The 21,496-nt window shown below is 46.3% G+C and overlaps 1 protein-coding gene across 1 annotated transcript in view; it reads left to right on the top strand.

Moving 5' to 3' along the window:
- Positions 1-4,818: 4,818 nt before the first annotated feature.
- The window catches only part of LOC310672928 (uncharacterized protein), a 28,779-nt gene continuing 12,101 nt past the window's right edge, over positions 4,819-21,496 (top strand). Inside the window, exons 1-10 of the mRNA XM_083430612.1 lie at positions 4,819-5,274; positions 7,663-7,758; positions 8,271-8,501; positions 9,710-9,732; positions 11,738-11,853; positions 14,019-14,045; positions 14,194-14,220; positions 14,836-15,360; positions 15,445-15,500; positions 20,398-20,529. Coding sequence (XP_083286738.1) covers positions 4,879-5,274; positions 7,663-7,758; positions 8,271-8,501; positions 9,710-9,732; positions 11,738-11,853; positions 14,019-14,045; positions 14,194-14,220; positions 14,836-15,360; positions 15,445-15,500; positions 20,398-20,529 — 1,629 coding nt within the window. The 5' untranslated portion in view covers positions 4,819-4,878. The remainder of the gene's footprint in view (positions 5,275-7,662; positions 7,759-8,270; positions 8,502-9,709; positions 9,733-11,737; positions 11,854-14,018; positions 14,046-14,193; positions 14,221-14,835; positions 15,361-15,444; positions 15,501-20,397; positions 20,530-21,496) is intronic.

Raw genomic sequence — 21,496 nt, 5'->3', positions numbered from 1 at the left:
GAGTCTGACCAAACTGCGGGAGGCAGTGGAAGACAGGATTGCCTGGCGTGCTCTGGTCCATGGGGACACAAAGAGTTGGACACGACTAAACGACTAAACAACAACAACAGGGGCTAAACAGCTTTCAGGCAGGACTTCCAGTTCCCAAGGTTTTCGGACCCTTTATTGGCAAACAAATTGCAGAATTCAAGGATTCCTTTGGTGGCTGTGCTTTGAAATAAATATAATATCTTAAATATCTTAAGGGCTGTCACAAGGAAGTTGGAGCAAGCTTGTTTTCTCCTGCTACAGAGGGTAGTACGCAAACCAGTGGATTCAAGTTACAGGAAAGGTGACTGGCAGTTCCCCAAAATATTAAAAAGAAGCTATAATACGTTGATGCAGTGCCAAAGGTGAGAGGAGAGAAAATCAAGGGTTCTAGACATTGCCACTACTTCATCTCAATCTTTTGACCCTAAACAGAGGAAAGCCACCCTTATCTTGCTTCTTTGTTTAAAAGTTTTTGAGGGAAGAAGACAGGATTATGTTGAAGCAAAAGGAAGCATCTAGCACAGTTTGAGTTTCCTTGCACTGCTTATGATATGTAGGAAGGAATCTGTTGCTCCCTTCACACATTAGACCTAGACCCAGCACTGAACCACTGCCTTCTCTTAATAGCTGCAAAAGTACAGCTGCAGGCTGCTCACAGGTGGAAAGGCATCCCAAGAAATGGGGACCACTGTGGAATTGGGGTTGGTCCTATTTGCACAGAGTGCCTATGGGTGAATAGATGCTCTCAAGCCGACGTCCCTTTGCAGATGTCCAGGGATCTTGTGACGCAATCCCCACTTGCCCTTTCTACTCATGGGAGACCTTTCACGCAGGCAGCGTGAAAATGAAGCTTAGGTCTGCATCCGTGAGGTACTGTCTCCCTTGCAAGTGTATGTTTTGGGGCCTATAGCTTTCTAGGTCTGGTGTTTTGTGAGTTTGATCTGGTTTGCATTCACACTTCCTAGTCAGTCTCGGATTTACGTATAAGCTAAACAAGCTATAGCTTAGGGCCCCACTCTCTTGGGGGCCCCCAAAAAAATTTAAAGGAAAAAAACACCTGGATGTACATTTCCAAAATATAAGATAAAAAAAACAAATAAAATGGAACCTACGGTACATACAGCAACAGTGTTTTGTGTTGTGTAGGCTCCTGTGATGTACATATTTTGTTATGTGCAGATGGCTTTAGATACCTGTTAGGTCCATAAATTACCATATAGCATATATTCAACACAGAAAACCGTGACAATCTGTTGTTGACAAAGGACAGCTGGACATACAAAGGGCCCCATTACCTTCAGTAGCTTAGGGCCTCAGCAAACCTCAATCCGGTCCTGTCCCTAGTTCACACTTCCCAAGATTAGCACAGATACAATGATGCAATATATGTGGAGACATTTGAAAGCTATTTCCATGTTCATCTTTAAAGAAATCTTCAATTCAGAAACACACGGAGACCTTCCCCTTTGTGAAGATGCTTGCTACTTTTGCTGATGTGTGAAATCCTGAACGTTATTTGCTTGCTTTTTGACAGCCATGAAGAAAATAAAGTTTGTCTTCTGATTTGTTGTCTTCTGCACTTTCTTGCTATGGAGACAAGGGCCACCTCTATGAATATCCTCTTTTCAGGATTGCGCTCTGATGGGGGAGAAAGTTTATTTATTTACATAAGGGTGGTTTTTTTCCTCCCCTCTCCCTGCCGCCTCATTCTGCCTCTTAAAAGAATCCAGTGCTGGTTTCTCAAGATCACTCACAAATCAGGGAGTTGTACTAGGAAGCTCATGCTGCGGGGGGGGGGGGGAGAGATAGAAATTGAATTCCATTTGCTTTTAAAGGCAGGGCTACATAATTCACACTTTCTGATAAAAAACGTAAGTAACCATGCTTGGAAACGGGCATTTCTCCAGATTTTGTGACCCCGTTCTCCAAGCAAGTTATGTGTACAGAACATGCCCCTACTAGGGCAAAGTGCAGAGGGAGATTTATTACAATAGGAATGGAAGTCAAGAACTGGGGTTTTGAAATACTGGGTTTATAATAAAACAATTAGAGAACGGGCAGCTAAAGCAGCAGCTCAGGCCTTCAGAGCAAAACTGCGCCTGCATGAAATAGGTGCAGTAGCACCGCCTAGTGGTTGGGTAAAGGTAAAGGGACCCCTGACCATTAGGTCCAGTCGTGACCGACTCTGGGGTTGCGGCGCTCATCTTGCTTTATTGGCCGAGGGAGCCAGCGTACAGCTTCCAGATCGTGTGGCCAGCATGACTAAGCCGCTTCTGGCGAACCAGAGCAGCGCACAGAAACGCCGTTCACCTTCCCGTCGGAGCAGTACCTATTTATCTACTTGCACTTTTTGGTGTGCTTTTGAACTGCTAGGTTGGCAGGAGCAGGGACTGAGCAACGGGAGCTCACCCCGTCGTGCCCTTGGGGTACGCCCATGGCCTCACATGGCTTCCTCAGTCTGCGTTGTCTCTCCCTTGAGAGAATGACTTTGAGCCAAAGCAGACGAGATGCATTTTTTAAACACATGCTTGCTAATCTACCTATAAAGGAAGTGATTTTGAGCCAGCCAGATTAACACACCCATCCGTGTGTTCTGTTGTTTTAAGGCTGATTTCTGCAGCAGGCTTCACTTCTGCCCTCAGAGCTGGGGGGAGTGGGGGGTGGGAGAGAGAGACATAAAACAGTTGTTTAGTCATGTCCGCCTCTTCGTGACCCCATGGACCAGAGTACGCCAGGCACTCCTGTCTTCCACTGCCACCCGCAGTTTGGTCAGATTCATGTTTGTAGCTTCGAGAACACTATCCAAACATCTCGTCCTCTGTCGTCCCCTTCTCCTTGTGCCCTCCATCTTTCCCAACATCAGGGTCTTTTCCAGGGAGTCTTCTCTTCTCATGAGGTGGCCAAAGTATTGGAGCCTCAGCTTCAGGATCTGTCCTTCCAGTGAGCACTCAGGGCTGATTTCCTTCAGAATGGAGAGGTTGGATCTTCTTGCAGTCCATGGGACTCTCAAGAGTCTCCTCCAGCACCATAATTCAAAAGCATCAATTCTTTGGCAATCAGCCTTCTTTATGGTCCAGCTCTCACTTCCATACATCACTACTGGGAAAACCATAGCTTTACCTATATGGACCTTTGTTGGCAAGGTGATGTCTCTACTTTTTAAGATGCTGTCTAGGTTTGTCATTGCTTTTCTCCCAAGAAGCAGGCGTCTCTTAATTTCGGGACTGCTGTCACCATCTGCAGTGATCATGGAGCCCAAGAAAGTAAAATCTCTCACTGCCACCATTTCTTCCCCTTCTATTTGCAGTGGCCATGATCTTAGTTTTTTTGATGTTGAGCTTCAGACCATGTTGTGCGCTCTCCTCTTTCACCCTCATTCAAAGGTTCTTTAATTCCTCTTCACTTTCTGCCATCAAGGTTGTGTCCCAATCTTAAGGTAAAGGTACCCCTGCCCGTACGGGCCAGTCTTGACAGACTCTAGGGTTGTGCGCCCATCTCACACAAGAGGCCAAGGGCCAGCGCTGTCCGGAGACACTTCCGGGTCATGTGGCCAGCGTGACAAAGCTGCATCTGGCAAGCCAGCGCAGCACACGGAAACGCCGTTTACCTTCCCGCCAGTAAGCGGTCCCTATTTATCTACTTGTTCCCGGGGGTGCTTTCGAACTGCTAGGTTGGCAGGCGCTGGGACCGAACAGCGGGAGCGCACCCCGCCACGGGGATTCGAACCGCCGACCTTTCGATCGGCAAGCCCTAGGCGCTGAGGCTTTTACCCACAGCGCCACCCGCATCCCCTTGTGTCCCAATCTTAAAGACACCTAAAAAAAACCCAGGCTTTGTTTGGGGGGGGGACACACCAAAGATGGCATTCAAACCACCCCCACCCCACAAGCTGCACATGAAAACCTTTTTATATAAGGCATGGGACTTCAGGTTTAATACAGGGAAATGGATGGACCAAAATCGCCTGGATGGAGGAGAGGAAAGGAGAAGGAAGCTGCCGTGAATGACGCTGCTCAGCTGTCCGATTCATAGGCAGACAAAGGCATAGATGGAACTTGCCACTTGGGATCCAAGACTCATAGAACTATAGAGCTGGATGGGACCTGAGGGTCATCTAGCCCAACCCGCTGCAATGCACTTGGGCTGCAGGAAATCTGCTGGGATGTGAATGCATGGGAGAAGGTCACTTTTCAAGATAAAGTGAGGGGGGAGGGGGAGAGCGGGCAACTAGACGCGCCATTTTGTAAAATCGGATTATTAAATCGGCGACAATGATATTATCCTTGCAGAAATGTATGATACTTGTGTATGATAAACAAATGGAATAAATATTTCAGAGAATTATGTAGAAAAAGCTACATAACAAACTGTGCGATAGAATTAAGACAACAGAAAAAGTACAGTGAGGATGATTGGAAGTTTCTTACAGAAAATTTTATTGGATATGATATGTTATAACTGATATTCTTTACTTACTGTTAATTTTTTATTATTATTATTTTCTTTATCTTTTTTCTTTTTCATTTCCATGTTTAGCTCTGTTGTATTCATTTGTAATATATTTGTAAGATGGTATTTTAAATCAATAAAGACGATTAAAAAAAATTTTAAAAAATCGGCGACAAGTTTCTGAGTCACTTCTTCGCTTGCAAAATACTTGGGGACTGGACTAATAACTTTCACACGCATCCAGTTCTCTCCCCATATGCCAGCTCTTGCAGCTGAGCTCAGCTGGATCCGCCCCTGCCCGGAGGCATTTCCAAGAAAGGAAACACCCTTTCCCCAAAGTCCTAAAATTGTTCAAAGGCTGGAAGGGAGGAGGAGGCGGCGGCAGCAGCAGCAGCAGCCATGGCGTCCGGAGATCCCTTGCAAGGGCTCCGCGAGGAAGCGACTTGCTCCATCTGCCTGGATTACTTCGCGAGCCCGGCGACCATCGAGTGCGGCCACAGTTTCTGCCGAGCCTGCCTCATCCAGTACTGGGCAGAATCCGGCTCGGGCCCCTGCTGCCCTCAGTGCAGGGAAGCCACCCAGCAGAGAATCCTCCGGCCCAACTTGCAGCTGGCCAATTTAGTGCAGCTGGTCAGGCAGCTCAAAGCGGACGCGGGAGAGGACTCGGGGGAAGCCAGCCCGGCCTCCTGCAAGGACGACCCAGCCCTGCTCTTGGGGGCGGAGTGCGACCCATCCAAGGGGGATCCCGCCCCGCACGACTCCTCTCCCGCAGAAGAGGCTTCCCTGCAGTATAAGGTTGGAAACTTCAAGGGAAAAAGATTTGCTTGTTTGTTTGTTGCATTCCTGCAATGCAACTACTGCATGGCGTTCCTGCATCGCAGGGGGTGGGACTCGATGACCTTTGGGGTCCCCTTCAACTCTGCAATTCTGTGATTTCCTATTCTAGGGTCATCTAGTCCATAGGTAGGCAAACTAAGGCCCAGGGGCCGGATCTGGCCCAATCGCCTTCTCAATCCGGCCCGCGGACGTTCCGGGAACCAGCGTGTTTTTACATAAGTAGAATGTGTGCTTTTATTTAAAATGCATCTCTGGGATATTTGCGGGGCATAGGATTGCGTTCATTCCCCCCCAAAAAAATATAGTCCGGCCCACCACAAGGTCTGAGGGACAGTGGACCGGCCCCCTGCTGAAAAAGTTTGCTGACCCCTGATCTAGTCCAACCCCCTGCTCAGCATCCAAACTCGGCTTAAAAACTTCGAAGGAAGGAGAATACACAACCTCCTGAGGGAGACAATCTCACTGTTGAACAGCTCTTACTGTTTCATATATAGTGGTACCTTGGGTTAAGTACTTAATTCGTTCTGGAAGTCCGTACTTAACCTGAAACTGTTCTTAACCTGAAGCACCACTTTAGCTAATGGGGCCTCCTGCTGCTGCCGCGCCGCCGGAGCACTGTACCTCGGGTTACATACGCTTCGGGTTACAGACTCCGCTAACCCAGAAATAGTACCTCAGATTAAGAACTTTGCTTCAAGATGAGAACAGAAATTGTGCGGTGGCAGCGGGAGGCCCCATTAGCTAAAGTGGTGCTTCGGGTTAAGAACAGTTTCAGGTTAAGAACAGACCTCCAGAACGAATTGAGTTCTTAACCCGAGGTACCACTGTACGCACCACTTACTGATTTCTATACCAACTAGGCAGTAATATTCTTCATATATTTTGCCACTTTATATTTCGGGGGGCGGGGATCTCAAAGCAGTTTACAATAGAGTTTTACAGAGCAAAACACATTCAGGCTTCAAAGGAAATATTTTTAGATCCTTCTCTAAGTGACACTTCGCTTTCTGCATATATTGTTTGCCTACTTGATCTATACAGAAGAAGGCTAGGAAGCCATTTTGGTGTCGTGGTTAGAGTGTGTCAGACTGGGACCTAGGAGATCAGAGTTCAAGTCCCCATTCAGTCAGGAAGCTCACGGGCTGAGTCACTTGCCTCTTAACCCACCTCACAGCCTTGTTGTGGGGATAAAATGAACCATGTACTGCTTGGTGAAATGCAGTAGGTAAGCTCTTCCGCTGACCTGCTTAAGAAAGCTGGGGAGGCCACTCAGAAAGAGATGTCAGATGACAACCAGGCATCCCAAGATCTTCACATGGTCAAAATTGGAGTTGCAATTTTTTTTTTTAAAAAAATTATTTTTATTACATACAAATCAGAAAACATACATATTTACAACAAAAGAAAATGCAAAGAAAAAAGAAAATACATATAACTGAGGAAAAAAATTAGAGAATACTTTGCCTCTTTTCATATTTACAGTTATTTATACCTCTATAAAACGCTATACACGATAAAGGAGTGAAATGAAAGATATCAGGAAAAAAGAACAAAGAAAAAATAAAGAAGTAAAAGGAAAGGATTATAGGTGAAAATTTTTAAAAGTAGATAAGTATTCACTATACATAGCCATCTATATTTATATTCAATTCTCCCCCCCCCCCCCAATTTCATCCTCACAACAACACTGTGAGGTAGGTTAGTCTAAGACAGGCATAGACAAACTCGGCCCTCCAGATGTTTTGGGACTACAACTCCCATCATCCCTGAGCTAACAGGCCCAGTGGTCCAGGATGATGGGGGTTGTAGTCCCAAAACATCTGGAGGGCCGGGTTTGCCTATGCCTGGTCTAAGAGATGGAGACTGGCCCAAGGTCACCAAGCAAACTTCATGGCTCAGCATGGATTTGAACCCCCGCTCTCCCAGTTTCCTGGCTTTCTCCCCATCCCTCCTTCCTTTGAAGCAGTGGCTTCTCAATGCAGTTATATAAATACCATTTTTGGTCAAGAGCATAACTGAGAGGTGACTTTCAATCTGCCGTTCCATACATACTGACTTTGGAGTAAGTCCCACTGAACTCACTGGGGCCTACTTCTGAGTGGAGACACGCAAGTCTTGCTTTAACACATATTTATTGCTTTGGTGTCTCTGTTTTCAATTATCTTCTGTGCCAGTCGCCTCGAGGCAGTGGTTTAGAAGGGGATAAATACTTTGGTGATGATGCTGGCATAATGGAAGGAAACTAAAAATAGATGCATTAGAAAGAAACCACCAGTGAGTCTGTGTGTGCGATCCGACATGAATTGAACTCCTGACAGAGAGAAAAATGCTTTCCTGATTCTGCAGAGGAAAATCAAGTCCCACCTGACATATCTGAAAAAGGAGAGAGAAAAGCTGGTGAACCTGAAACTTGCTGAAGAGATGGGGAGGCAGGAGGGTCTGGTAGGTTTGTGTTTCTTATGGGTGATGTTATGGGACTGTGTGTTGTCAGGTGGAATCCCCATGGCCTTCTGGGAATTTAACATTTCTGGGAATTTTGAAGCCATGGGTGGGGAACGTCCCCCCCTCACCTGGGAAATGGAGGCACAGTTTAATATTGTGGTTAAAAAATAAACAATATTTATGTTTTTAAAAGGAACTTTTACAGATCACAAGCCACTTTGTTACTTTAGAAGCATAAAACATACACTAGTGGCCAAAATCGTGGAAACCTTTTGGGGAAAGTGTATTTCCGAGGTTTGATGCCACATAATATCATTTTTTGGGGGAGTAATACCATAAAACTATGTACCAATAGAAAGATACTTTAATGAAGAATGTGATGCAGCAAAGGGGGCGAAAGTGGCCCCTTTTCTGTACCCGCAAGTTTTGTGAACAACCATGCCAAAGAACCTCATCATTGCACCTCTGCCCCCTCGCCCAATTTCTTTGCGTTCTCCCCCCCCCCCGCCCAGATGTTATTTGAAACGGAGAAGAAGAAAGCCCGGTCTTCCTTTGAGCGGATGATCCAGTTCCTTGTGGAGAAACAGCACCTCTGGCTAGGCCAGCTGGAAGATCTGGAGAAAGCGATGGAGAGGAAGCAGGAGGAAAACCTCGCCAAACTTTCTGAGGAGATTTCCCGACTCAATGAGCTGATCGCGGAGATGAAATGGAAGTACCTGCAGCCGGCGAGCGAATTCTTGCAGGTGAGTATACAATACCCTGTGAGGAGCTGAAGAGGCCTAAGGGGTGAAAGAAGGCACCAACTCAAGTCTGGTCTCTTTGGTTTGGGGCATGTGGTTTCCACCCACGTCCTGGATAACTTTCACCAATAAGCAAAGTCCTTGCCTCATGGGGGCTGCCATGCTCCTGTGTTGCTGGCCTTGACTGGCTGAGGTCCATAACTCCAATGCCTCCCTGTGAAGGGAGGGAACTAGGTACAGTGTGTGGGGGGTGTATTTGATCCCCTGCTAAATTTGCCCGTTTGCCCTCTGACAAAGAAATGGCCAGTCCATAATTTTAATGGTAGGTTTATTGTAGCTGTGAGAGTCAGAATAGTAACAGGAAAACCCCCCAGAAACCCAGAAGAGATTGATGTGCATTATAATGAGTGAAATAAGTACAGTGGTACCTCGGGATGAGAATGGGATCCGTTCTGGAGCAGCTAACAACAATAAAAGTAACACAGCATTCTAAAATCAATTCGTTTTAAAATCAATTCAAAATCAAATGAATGGCAACCATTGCGCTAGAGGATTACCAAAGGAGGGAGTCAGGCTGTGCCCTGGCCAAAGGCCTGGTGGAACAGCTCTGTCTTGCAGGCCCTGCGGAAATATGTCAAGTCCCGCAGGGCCCTAGTCTCTTGTGGCAGAGCGTTCCACCAGGTCGGAACCACGGCCGACAAAGCCCTGGCTCTGGTTGAGGCCAGCCTAACCTCTCTGTGGCCCGGGATCTCTAAGATGTTTTTATTTGAAGACCATAAGGTCCTCCGTGGGACATACCAGGAGAGGCGGTCCCGTAGGTATGAGGGTTCTAGGCCGTATAGGGCTTTAAAGGTTAAAACCAGCACCTTAAACCTGATCCTGTACTCCACCGGGAGCCAGTGCAGCTGGTATAGCACTGGGTGAATGTGATCTCGCAGCGAGGACCCCTTAAGGAGTCTCGCTGCAGCATTCTGCACCCGCTGGAGTTTCTGGGTCAGTCTCAAGGGCAGCCCCACGTAGAGCGAATTACAATAATCAAGCCTGGAGGCGACCGTTGCGTGGATTACAGTGGCTAGGTCAGGGCGAGAGAGGTAATGGCAATTTGTTTTCCACAGACAAGGAAGGGATCCCCATTGAACAAGTAGTAGCCCTGTGTGTGATCTGCCTGTGCTGCTGGCACCCATTTCTGTCTCTCTCTCTTTATCTTTCAGGACACCAGAAGTTCCTTCAGCAGGTACGTGGCTCTTTCTCCCCATCCCATTTCATAGAAACATAGAATTGTAGAGTTGGAAGAGACCGCAAGGGTTATGAAATATACTCAGAGTCGCAAAGTGTTTTCATGCTCTTTATTCAGCTCATAGTGGTGAGGAGGAATGAATGAAAGTCCCCTCAAAGTATCTGCCTTATGTACATTATTTACACAATGGGCTGCACATGATTGGCTAATTCCGGAATTCTACTGTAAACCAATCAGGTTGTGGATTCACTTCTATCTGGAGCATGATTGGGTGGTTCCTGCCAACCAATCATACTGCTGCATTGTTCTAGGACCAATCAGACTGCTGCATTCTGAATCCTATTGTTCTAGGACCAATCAGACTGCTGCCTTTTGGATCCTATTGTTCTAGGGCCAATCAGACTGCTGCAGTTTGGATCCTATTCAACTCAGTACATAACAGGTTATCAAGCCCAACCCCCTCTTTGCATCAGGAAGTTTAGCTCCCATGGAGTTATTTGGAAGAGAAAATATATTATTTTCCTCCATCTCGCTTATTTTTTTTTTACTCCCCTCCTTTCCCCCCTGCTCCTTCTCCTTCCTTTTTCCGATTTCATTTGCCATCAAACAGCTTAAATCCCATTTAAAAACAAACGAACAAAACCCAGATTTCTGCACATGGCTTCCTCCGAAAATCCGGCTTACCCCTCACTGAGTTACAGTTTCCAGCGATTTTAATAAACCACAGCTTCTAGGAATCTTTGGGGAGTTGCCATGTACTTTCAATGTATTTTGTGTGTGCAAATTTAGACACCCCCCCTGGAAAGATCACAAGAGGATTTAGGGACATAAGTTGGGCTCCCCTAAGTGCTGTGGACTCCAGCTGAAAGCTGCTTATACCAAGGTCTTCCCCAGCCTCTGCTACTTGAGACTATTTTTAACTTGAAGCATTACGGAGTGTTGAGTCCTTGCTTTGTATCTGCACCGGAGCTCCTCATCTCTCTTGTTTGGCCTTCCTGATCCCCCCCAAAAAACAGCAGCAAGGAAATTTCATTGAGACAGGTTTGTATAATTAGAATCATAGAATCATAGAGTTGGAAGAGACCACAAGGGCCATTGAGTCCAACCCCCTGCCAAGCAGGAAACACCATCAGAGCACTCCTGACATATGGTTGTCAAGCCTCTGCTTAAAGACCTCCAAAGAAGGAGACTCCACCACACTCCTTGGCAGCAAATTCCACTGTCGAACAGCTCTTACTGTCCAATTGTTGGCTTAAAGCATTCTGGTGCATCAAACACCCTTTTTTTAAAAAAACCAACAGCCTTTTTGCAGGAAGGAAAGTGATGGAGAAATGCACTGGGAAATGTGGAATAATAACCTCCACGCAAACAAATCAGAATGAAGGCTTCCTAGACAGTGGACTGTGCATCACCTCCATGCAAGGTTTATGCAAACTGGTCAGGATGAATGCTAAGAAAATTGGTTATCTGGAAGCACCTCAATGCTTACAGGGGGAAAAATGTTTTCTTACTTTTTTAAAAAAAGTTATTTATGATTTTCAATTTTTTACATTTCAATAATTTTACAATCATTTTAACATTTCAAAACTCGACTCCCCCCTCTTTTTGCCGTTCCTTAAATTTATTTATTTTTGCATATTCCCAATTAACTTAATCATTTATTCACCTACTTATAAGCCTGAAGGTAATTACCATAATCCCGCCAATGTTCTTATCTTTTTACAGTTGGTTTGTAAATATTGAATAAACCATTTCCATTCTTTTATCAAAAAGTTTATCTTGACTTCTTATTTTTCCAGTAAGTTTCATCATTTCTATGTATTCCCTAAGTTTTTGCATCCATTCTTCTTTCCCCGGCACTTCTTTCCATTTGGGGGCAAATAACATTCTTGCCGCTGAATAAATTTCTGTGGGGTTTGGGTAGTTCAGCCCCTATAATTCCCCAAAGGGGAGCTAATATGTTTTACTACTGCTCCATAAACACGACTGTATTCCCTTCTAGGTACGAGAAGAATTTGGGAGGGCAAGCGGTGGTCCTTTCTCCCAGGCTGGAAGAGAAGCTCAGAGTTTTCTCGCAAAAAAATGCTGCTTTGGAGAAATCTATGGAGAACTATAAAGGTACAGTGGTACCCCGCAAGACGAATGCCTCGGAAGACGAAAAACTCGCTAGACGAAAGGGTTTTTCATTTTCTGAGGTGCTTCGCAAGACGGATTTTCTTAAGGGCTTGCTTCGCTAGACGAAACAGCCCTGCCTCTCCTGTCATGGCAACGGTCACTGCACGCACGCTCGCTCGCTTCCCCGCTCCTCCGGCTCCCTCCCACCTTCTGGCCGACCTTCCGACCTTCCAGCTGCCTCGTGCCGCTGCCCACCGCCCTCGCGCGCTCCCCTCAGGAGCCGTTGCCGCCAGCAGCCAGCGTTGCAGCCAGAGTCGCGCTCCTGAGCCCCGCCGCCCTCCAGCAGCCGCGTCGCGCGGTGGCCACAAGGCGCGGGTGAGTCCGAGCTACCGGCTGCGGCAGCTGCCCTGCTTCTCCCCGCCCCTCCCCACTGTTGTTAGTGTTTAACTGCAGTGGTGCTTCGCAAGACGAAAAAACTCGCTCAACGAAAAAACTCGCAGAACGAATTAATTTCGTCTTGCGAGGCACCACTGTACTGAAGGAGGACGGGAAAGGACAGAAGCTGGCACAGGGTTAGACAGGCAAAGTAGTGTTCAGCTGTCTTCCCACTGCCAAGAGCTGCAATAATTATAATTATAATTATAATATAGTTATACCCTGCCCATCTCTCTGGGTTTCCCCAGCCGCTCTGGGCAGCTCCCAACAGAATTTTATTAATAATAAAATTAATAATACTAATACTAATAATAAAGTGATAAAACATCAAACAATAAAAACTTCCCTAAACAGGGCTGCCCTCAGATGTCTTCTGAAAGTCTGGTAGTTGTTTTTCTCTTTGACATCTGAAGGGAGGGTGTTCCACAGGGCAGGTGCCACTACCGAGAAGACCCTCTGCCTGGTTCTCTGTAACCTCACTTCTCGCAGTGAAGGAACTGCCAGAAGGCCCTCGGAGCTGGACCTCAGTGTCCGGGCAGAACGATGGGGGTGGAGACGCTCCTTCAGGTATACTGGGCCAAGGCCATTTAGGGCTTTAAAGGTCAGCACCAACACTTTGAATTGTGCTCGAAAATGTACTGGGAGCCAATGTAGGTCTTTCAGGACCAGTGTTCTGCGGTCTCGGCGGCCACTCCCAGTCACCAGTCTAGCTGCCGCATTCTGGATTAATTGCAGTTTCCAGGTCACCTTCAAAGGTAGCCCCACGTAGAGCGCATTGCAGTAGTCCAAGCGGGAGATAACCAGAGCATGCACCACTCTGGCGAGACAGTCTGTGGGCAGTTAGGGTCTCAGCCTGCATACCAAATGGAGCTGTTTCTTGAGAACTCAGCACGGTGCAGTTGGGGCAACAGCAGCAGCAGCAGCACCAATCTGATGACCCTGCTGCCTCACCTTCACCGCGCTGGCCTCCACACGCCTTTCCCTTTCAGTAACCACCAGTGACGCTCGGCACTGGGAAAGCGAGTGAGCCGTGCCGTGCCGTCTGCGGCAAACGCTTCTAGCCATGGATGCAGCTATCTGTCAGCTCCCATTCCAGGCAGGTCACAAGGAAAGCCAAATCCTTTTAGATGGGGACCTGTCTTCCCTGGAGCTTCCTGGAAGTGTCTGAAAGGGCATCCAAAGAATTGGATAAGATGACAGGAAGGATTCGAAACCTGCGGGATCAGAGATTCCCAGAGGTCTGGAGTAAATATTTGAAAAGCAATGGTAGTAAACAGATTACGCTAGTAGGACTGGAAGAAGTTTTGTAAGGAGGACTATGCAAAATATTGCAGAGAAGATTATGAAGAGAATTATTAGCTAAGGATTATTAAAAGTAATAGTGAAATTAATGAAATGTAGATTAAGTGATAAAGACTGAAAAGTCTTCAAATGTGGTTGATGGAAGTCTAAAACATTGTATAAGATAATAAAATGTGTTATATGGTGTTTGGGAATTATATGTAAAAATCAATAATAATAATAATAATAATAATAATGAAGAAAGGGCCTCCAAAGAACCATTTCCACTGCCCCATCACCTAGTGGTGGCTTGTGCTGATCGAAATGCGGAGTTTCCTGCCCACAAGGGTCCTGAGATTGAATGCTTATTATGATTATTATTCACAAAACAAACCGCCGCTCAACCTATGATGGTCTGAATAACTTTGTCCACTTTTTCTTCTTCGTTACAGAATCTCTGGAGCAAGTTCTGCAACCAGGTAATTTTCTAGGAATAAAAGGAAATGTTGTTGCCCAGTTGTGCACGTCATGAATGCACAACAAACAGGACATTTCGGGAGGGGTGTGTGTCTGTGTGTTGACCGAGAATCAGCTTTTAAACTTGTCACCCTTTCCTTCCCATAACAGATTATTTGAAGCAGACCTTGCAGAAAGGTAAATGACTCAATGGAATGGGAAGCGCTGGGTGGGAAGTTGGAGATTTAGTGGCTGTCCCTTGCTCAGTTGCTTAATCGGGTGGCAATAATAATACAGTGGTACCTCGGGTTAAGAACTTAATTCGTTCCGGAGGTCCGTTCTTAACCTGAAACTGTTCTTAACCTGAAGCACCACTTTAGCAATGAAAGATGCAGTGGTACCTCGAGTTAAGTACTTAATTTGTTCTGGAAGTCCGTTCTTAACCTGAAACTGTTCTTAACCTGAGGCACCACTTTAGCTAATGGGGCCTCCCGCTGCCGCCACATGATTTCCGTTCTCATCCTGAGGTAAAGTTCTTAACCCGAGGTACTATTTCTGGGTTAGCGGAGTCTGTAACCTGAAGAGTCTGTAACCTGAAGCATATGTAACCTGAAGCGTATGGAACCCCAGGTACCACTCTAATAATAAAATAAAATTTTATTTATATCCTGCCCTCCCCAGCCAAAGCCAGGCTCAGAGTGGCTAACAACAAGAGCAGAAGGTCCCTGCCCCTCGCTTCAGCACCTTACCCCAATCCTTTTGCCGACATCATCCCTCCTCCAATTTAATTCTCCGCCCCTCTCTTTCCCACAGCGAACGTGACTCTGGATCCGGACACGGCCCACCCCTTCCTCATTCTGTCCCAGGACCTGAAGGGCGTGCGGAGAGTTCAGAGAGAGCAGGACCTGCCTTTCAACCCCGAGAGATTTGACACCATGCCCTACGTGCTGGGCTGCGAGAGATTCACTTCCGGAAAGCACTGGTGGGAGGTGGAGGTGTGGGGCAAGGCGACGTGGGCCGTGGGGGTGGCCACGGAGTCGGTCAGGAGGAAGGGGGGCGTCGACATCAGCCCCCACCAGGGGATTTGGGCCATGGGGAAGCCGCCCTGCTACTCCCCCTCCCCCTGCCATTTCTTGGCTTTTACTTCCCCTCAGCCGACTGACCTGACCTTGAGGAGAGAGCCCAGGAAGATCCGCGTGGCCCTGGATTGCGAGGCGGGCTGCGTGGAGTTTTCCGACGCCGACACGGAGGAATTCATTTTCGCTTTCCCTCCGAGATCGTTCTTCGGGGAGAAAATCCGGCCGTTTCTGCAGGTGTGCTGCGACGTCAGCCTGAAATGCTGAAGTTCCGCCGTGAAACGCAAACTCTGCAGGGCCACCGCCCTGAGAGGAGCAAATCCTCTCCGAAACCTCTCCGTTCTAGATGGTAAGATTCTTCCATCTGCAGAAAAGAAAAGGCAGCAAATAAAAACAGCCTGGGTTCGATGGGCCCTTTCGTTACCATTCTTTGAAATGATCGTTCTAAACAAAATAGGAAAAAGCTCCAAAATGCAGTGGTACCTCTGGTTGCGAATGGAATCCATTCTGGAGGCCCCTTCACAACATGAAAAGAACGCAACCTGCAGCGTTGGGGTTGAGGGCATGATTATTTCAAAACATTGCAGGGAAAGGAAGCTTCTGACCTTGACTGTTTTGAGTTTTTTTCACTGCTGCTTATTTCCAGCACTTTTCCCCTGCATAGGAGTGAATATCTAGGCCCCCCTCACGTGTAATGTGCCTATTCATTCCCTCTCTTCCCACCCCCCTCTAATTTTATGACACTGCAAGATAAAAAGGATGACTACAGGAAGCTTCACAGCAACACTGCCATCTTTAAATTATTTTTATTCCATTTTCTTGTATTTCTTACCTGTCCTTCACCACAGGGTCTCAGGGTGGGTTACGGCAATGTAATATACAGCTATAAAAGGCAAAGCTGTTGCAGCTATCAAAAAATAAATAATTCAGGTAAAAGCGTTCTGTGGAACGGAACAGAGTAATATAAATTTAGCCAAAGATGTGGATCTTTAAAAACACACAAGACTTTAATTGTCAAACTGTTAAGTGGTGCATTTAGCATTTTGGGGTAACAGTCACATCTTATGCAGGGTGCTTTTGGGTTATGCAATATCTGTATTCATAAATAGCTGACAAAAGGGTTCAAGACATGTAATCATAAGACACACCATATTACAGCTAAAAGCAGAAGTTTATCGAGGGACATGCAAAATGCTTGGCGAAGGTTTCACATACAGAAACTGCTTTCAGATGATATCTTAGATAATATCTGAAAGGACAGCAGAGCAAGGCCAGACAGATGTGTATTTATGGTACAGGATAAAGTCATGTCCTTGTTTGGAAAAAATGAGATTGAAGGACAGGATGAAAGGCTATCTCTGAAGGACAGTTGGCAGCCTGGCGAGTGAATCAGCAGGTTTCCTCTTGCACTTTATTTTCTCGTTAAATTATGTTACAATAAAGCTTTTTAAAATCATCCAAACTTGTCCTATTTCTCAGCGCTTGTGTGCTTCAGAAGGCGAGGAGATCTCAGGTCTGTGTATTCAAACCGAGTGGCATGGGATCTCATTATAAATCAAAACCACCACGTAATGCCTATATTACACAAGCCACTTGGAAAAACACGTAAACATAATAGGCTGTATAACAACAATTGTAAAGTTATTTACTAGAAACTACTTCTCAAAATTAGATACAGCTTCTCATAATGTCAAGATCAACATCGTGACATAACATATTAAAATATAGCTTATTCAGTTAACCACCAAGTCCAGTGTGTACAAAATGCGATTCCTATTTTGTCAGTCCTGTGCCAGCATGTACCAGTGCCAGTTTCTTATGTCTACCAACCTTATCATCTTCATTAAACACTTACAAGACTATTTCATGGTACTCTTCTAAGGAATACGCCAGACAGAAAAATACAAGAGAAGATGAAGAAATTGGAAATGAATGTACTATGGGACTGACAAAATAGGAATCGCATTTTGTACATACTGGACTTGGTGGTTAACTGAATAAGTTATCTTTTAATATGTTGTGTCACGATGTTGATTTTGACATTATGAGAAGCTGTATCTAATTTTGAGAAGTAAGGTAAAGGTAAAGGGACCCCTGACCATTAGGTCCAGTCATGGCCGACTCTGGGGTTGCGGCGCTCATCTCGTTTTATTGGCCGAGGGAGCCGGCGTACAGCTTCCGGGTCATGTGGCCAGCATGACCAAGCCGCTTCTGGCGAACCAGAGCAGCGCACGGAAACGCTGTTTACCTTCCCGCCAGAGCGGTACCTATTTATCTACTTGCACTTTGACGTGTTTTCGAACTGCTAGGTTGGCAGGAGCTGGGACTGAGCAACGGGAGCTCACCCCGTCGCAGGGATTCGAACTGCTGACCTTCTGATTGGCAAGTACTAGGCTCTGTGGTTTAACCCACAGCGCCACCTGCGTCCCATTTTGAGAAGTAGTTTCCAGTAAATAACTTTACAATTGTTATTATACAGCCTATTACGTTTATGTGTTTTTTCAAGGGGTCTCATTATAAACACAAAACAAAAATCCTACAGAGGGAAAGACTGACAAGTATAGAGGAAGTGAACAAATTTGCTGTGCACCAACACCACAGCAAAGCAATTGTTCTTGTTTGTTTATGGGGCAGCACCCAGATGTTAATACATAACAGAATGCTTCCTTTACATGGGGGTGGAGAAAGGATTTTGCGTGGCGGGATGTCACATGCATTGATAAAATGCTTTTACAAGAGCAGCTGACATACATTAATAATAATAATAATAATAATAATAATAATATAATAATAATAATAATAATAATAATAATAATTTGTACACTGCCCTTCACCCAAAGATCTCAGGGCCGTAAATACAAAAACACAAAATAGATAAAAAAAACCAGAACATGAGAAGCCAGTAACACCCCCCTCCCAACTGTTAACGGAGAAATCTGAGGGCTCCTTTCGACAAAAAAATCCAAGGGCACCAGCCACGAATACCAGAGCCAAAAAGCAGCCAGTAGGCTTGGTCTTTATTGCAGACTGTCGCGACAGGACTCCCACCTGCCACCAGGTGGAACAAGATGGAAGCCCTGAACAAAAGGAGACCCCAAATTTTATTGGCTACTAATCCCTCATGCTACACCCCTAAAACTACATCACAACTACATCATTGACACATCACAAAAAAGGAGGGGTTGAGGGAGGAGTACTCTCCATGAGTACTTTCCAGGTGACAAAGGGGAGTTTGCAGTTTCCTGTCTCCAGAGGGAAGAGCTGATTACTGTCCTTTGTTTCAGTGCGTGCTGAATCCACTCCCGCATGCAGGTCCTTTGTGAGTGTAATGATCTTCTGTCTAGGACCATCAAGGTCGTCATGCCAACTGGGTAGGGTTTGGCTGCCTTGTGTCAAGTCTCCCCCCTTTGATAGTCCTTCCTTCATTGTGTAAAATAAAAGCGGAATGGTGCAGATCCGATGTATGGGTGATTTTCTATGAATTTATAACAGAAGCTTCGCGTATGTCCTGTGTGAGTGTCATGTTTGTACAAACTGAATAATAATAATAATAATAATAATAATAATAATAATAATAATTTATTATTTATACCCCGCCCATCTGACTGAGTTTCCCCAGCCACTCTGGGCGGCTCCCAATCAAGTATTAAAAACAATACAGTGTTAAATATTAAAAACTTCCCTGAACAGGGCTGCCTTCAGATGTCTTTTAAAGATAGGATAGCTACTTATTTCCTTCACATCTGAAGGGAAGGTATTCCACAGGGCAGGTGCCACTACTGAGAAGGCCCTCTGTCTGGTTCCCTGTAACCTCACTTCTCGCAATGAGGGAACCGCCAGAAGGCCCTCAGCGCTGGATCTCTGAACGATAGGGGTGGAGACACTCCTTCATGATTGGGGGGGGGGGGGGTTCCTGCAACACTCCCCACACAAACACATGCTCAGTTGGTTTGAGCATGGTGCTGATAACACCAAGGTTGCAAGTTCGATTCCTGTATGAGACGACTGCATATTCCTGCATTGCAGGGGAGCGGGTTGACTAGATGATCCTTGGGGTCTCTTCCGACTCTGAAAAGAGCATAAAATGTTACTCAGCTAAAGGCCTGGCATAAAAGGAATGTACATGATATAGTGCAGTCAGTAGTGTATGAGACTCAATCTCACGGTTGTGGGTTCGAGTCCAACTTGAGCAAAAAAAATATTCCTGCAGGGGGTTGGACTAGCTGACCCTAGTGACCCTTTCCAACTCTACAATTCAATGATGGAAGGAAGGTGGGATTTAAGGACATAAATGATAGCCTTGCTGGGCGCCCCTCCCCTCCAGAAAAAAACTTCTGCAAACGTCACCAAAAGTAGCGCACGCGGCACGGGAAGAGTTAACGTTTGCTCTGCCCCGCCCCCGCCGTCCCTAATTGGGCGACGGAGTTTGAACTCCCCAGGCTGAGCCCTTTCCGACCAATGGGAAGAGGCAGGAAGCCTCGAATTTCCAGAGCAGTATAAAAGCGGAGCGGGAAAAGCGTAACTTTTAAAAATCACCATTCTTCGTGCGCTCTCTTTTGTCCTATGCAAAGAAGGCAGCGTGGGAGGTGCTGAAAAATTATTATAAAAGGCACCCCTTTTATTTTTATTTATTAAATAGTTATTAAATGTATTAAATATTATTTATTAAATAAATAAATATTTAATTTTATTTTCTCCCTGACTCATTATGGGATGGAGAAGCAGTAAATTAGGCAAGGTTTGGGTGCAAAGCTCCTCATCATTTTAATTCCCCCCCCCCCACATGGCGTCTCGAGTTAGCAGGAAAATAGGGGGCAAAAAACACAGCCATGCGGATCCGCCTTGCAGCCAGGAGAGCGGCTCAGTTAAAAGCGTGTTTGTGCAAAAAAAAAAAAAACCCAAACCCTGCTATTTTATTGAGCTTCCATGTGCCAGTAAGCCTCCCCGACTCTCCAAATCTGCGCTCGATATTAGCCTTGAGCCCCTATGTGGATCCCTAGGGGAAAGCACTAGCGCCCTTGAGCATGTGCAAAGCGCCTCCGCCCTTTGGGAATCGGGTTATATGCTTAAGCGAAATACAGTGTGCGGAATCGTTGCAGCTCGTAAAGCGGAGGCTTCCGTTTCTCGTGCGTATACAGCCCTGCCCCATCCCAGCTAGCTAGCCTCCTGCGTAACCAGCGCCCGGGGCCGAAGCGGAAAGCTGCTCTGCTGTTGCTGCCGCCGCCGCCGCCGCCCACGTGCTTTCGCCCGGGACCACCCAGCGCGCCGCGCCTCCCACTCTCTCACCTGATTGGGCGAGGGGTCGCTTGGAACGTCGGGAGAGCTCGGCTGCTCTGGCCAATCGCAGGCGCAGGGGACGTCCGAACTTTCGGAGCGGATCCCGGAACGTCTGTGCGCTCCCACGAGACTCCAGCTGCAGCGCGCAGGACAGGTGAGAGCCGGCGTTGCGTGCTCACGGAAGAGATTTTTTATTAATATTTGGTGGTCTAAAATGTAAAGGGGGAGGTGGGTTTGTTCCTTGGCCTTGAGTTTTTTCTCCTCTCCCCCCACCCACGTCAGGTGATTTGTGGGATTGACTTTGTTTTTTTATATATTTCTAATATTAAAAAAAACAACTAAAGATAAAGAGCATAAAGAAATACCACTGCAGCAGGTAGAAAGCAGTTTTGGGGTTCCAGAGCTGAATAGATCACATGGTCCTTCCACCTAAAGATCTGTTCCTGATTCTGGCAGCTCCCCCCCCCCCAGTTCATTAGTTTAAATTGGGGTGGGTCATCATTAAACAGTTTGGATCTTGAAATATTTGCCCATCTACTTCAAATCAACTAGTAGATCCTGCTCTGCACATGTCCTAGTTTGAGAATCGGCTTTTTCGCTCTTTGATTCAGAGGCAGGCAGAGGCTAAGAGCATGGGTAGGCCCGGGGGCCAGATCCGGCCCAATCGCATTCTAAATCCGGCCCGCAGACAGTCCGGGTATCAGCGTGTTTTTACATGAGTGGAATGTGTCCTTTTATTTAAAATGCATCTCTGGGTTATTTGTGGGGCATAGGAATTTGTTCATTATTTTTTTCCAAAATATAGTCCGGCCTCTCACAAGGTCTTATGGACAGTGGACCGACCCCCTGCTGAAAAAGTTTGCTGACCCCTGGCTAAGAGGAACCTGCAGGTTAGGATCGGGGAAATCTCCAGGCGTCTCACAAAATGGGGCGGGGGTGGTGGTTGGAGGTGTCACCTGTATGTTTAGGGGCTAGATGTGTTGCCCACATTATTTTGGAGGATCCTGGTTTAACTAGCAACAGGTTTTTTTGCCACTCCCAAATAGTTTGGGACTGGAATGAGCTAACAAATAAATCCTGTGTTTTGCCAGCTGTTGTACTAAAACAGGCCCCATAGGTAC

This window comes from Podarcis tiliguerta (assembly GCF_965153285.1).
Source record: "Podarcis tiliguerta genome assembly, chromosome: 2".
NCBI lineage: Eukaryota > Metazoa > Chordata > Lepidosauria > Squamata > Lacertidae > Podarcis > Podarcis tiliguerta.
The sequence above is the reverse complement of the archived record's forward strand: the minus strand, read 5'-3'. Positions and strand labels throughout refer to the sequence as shown.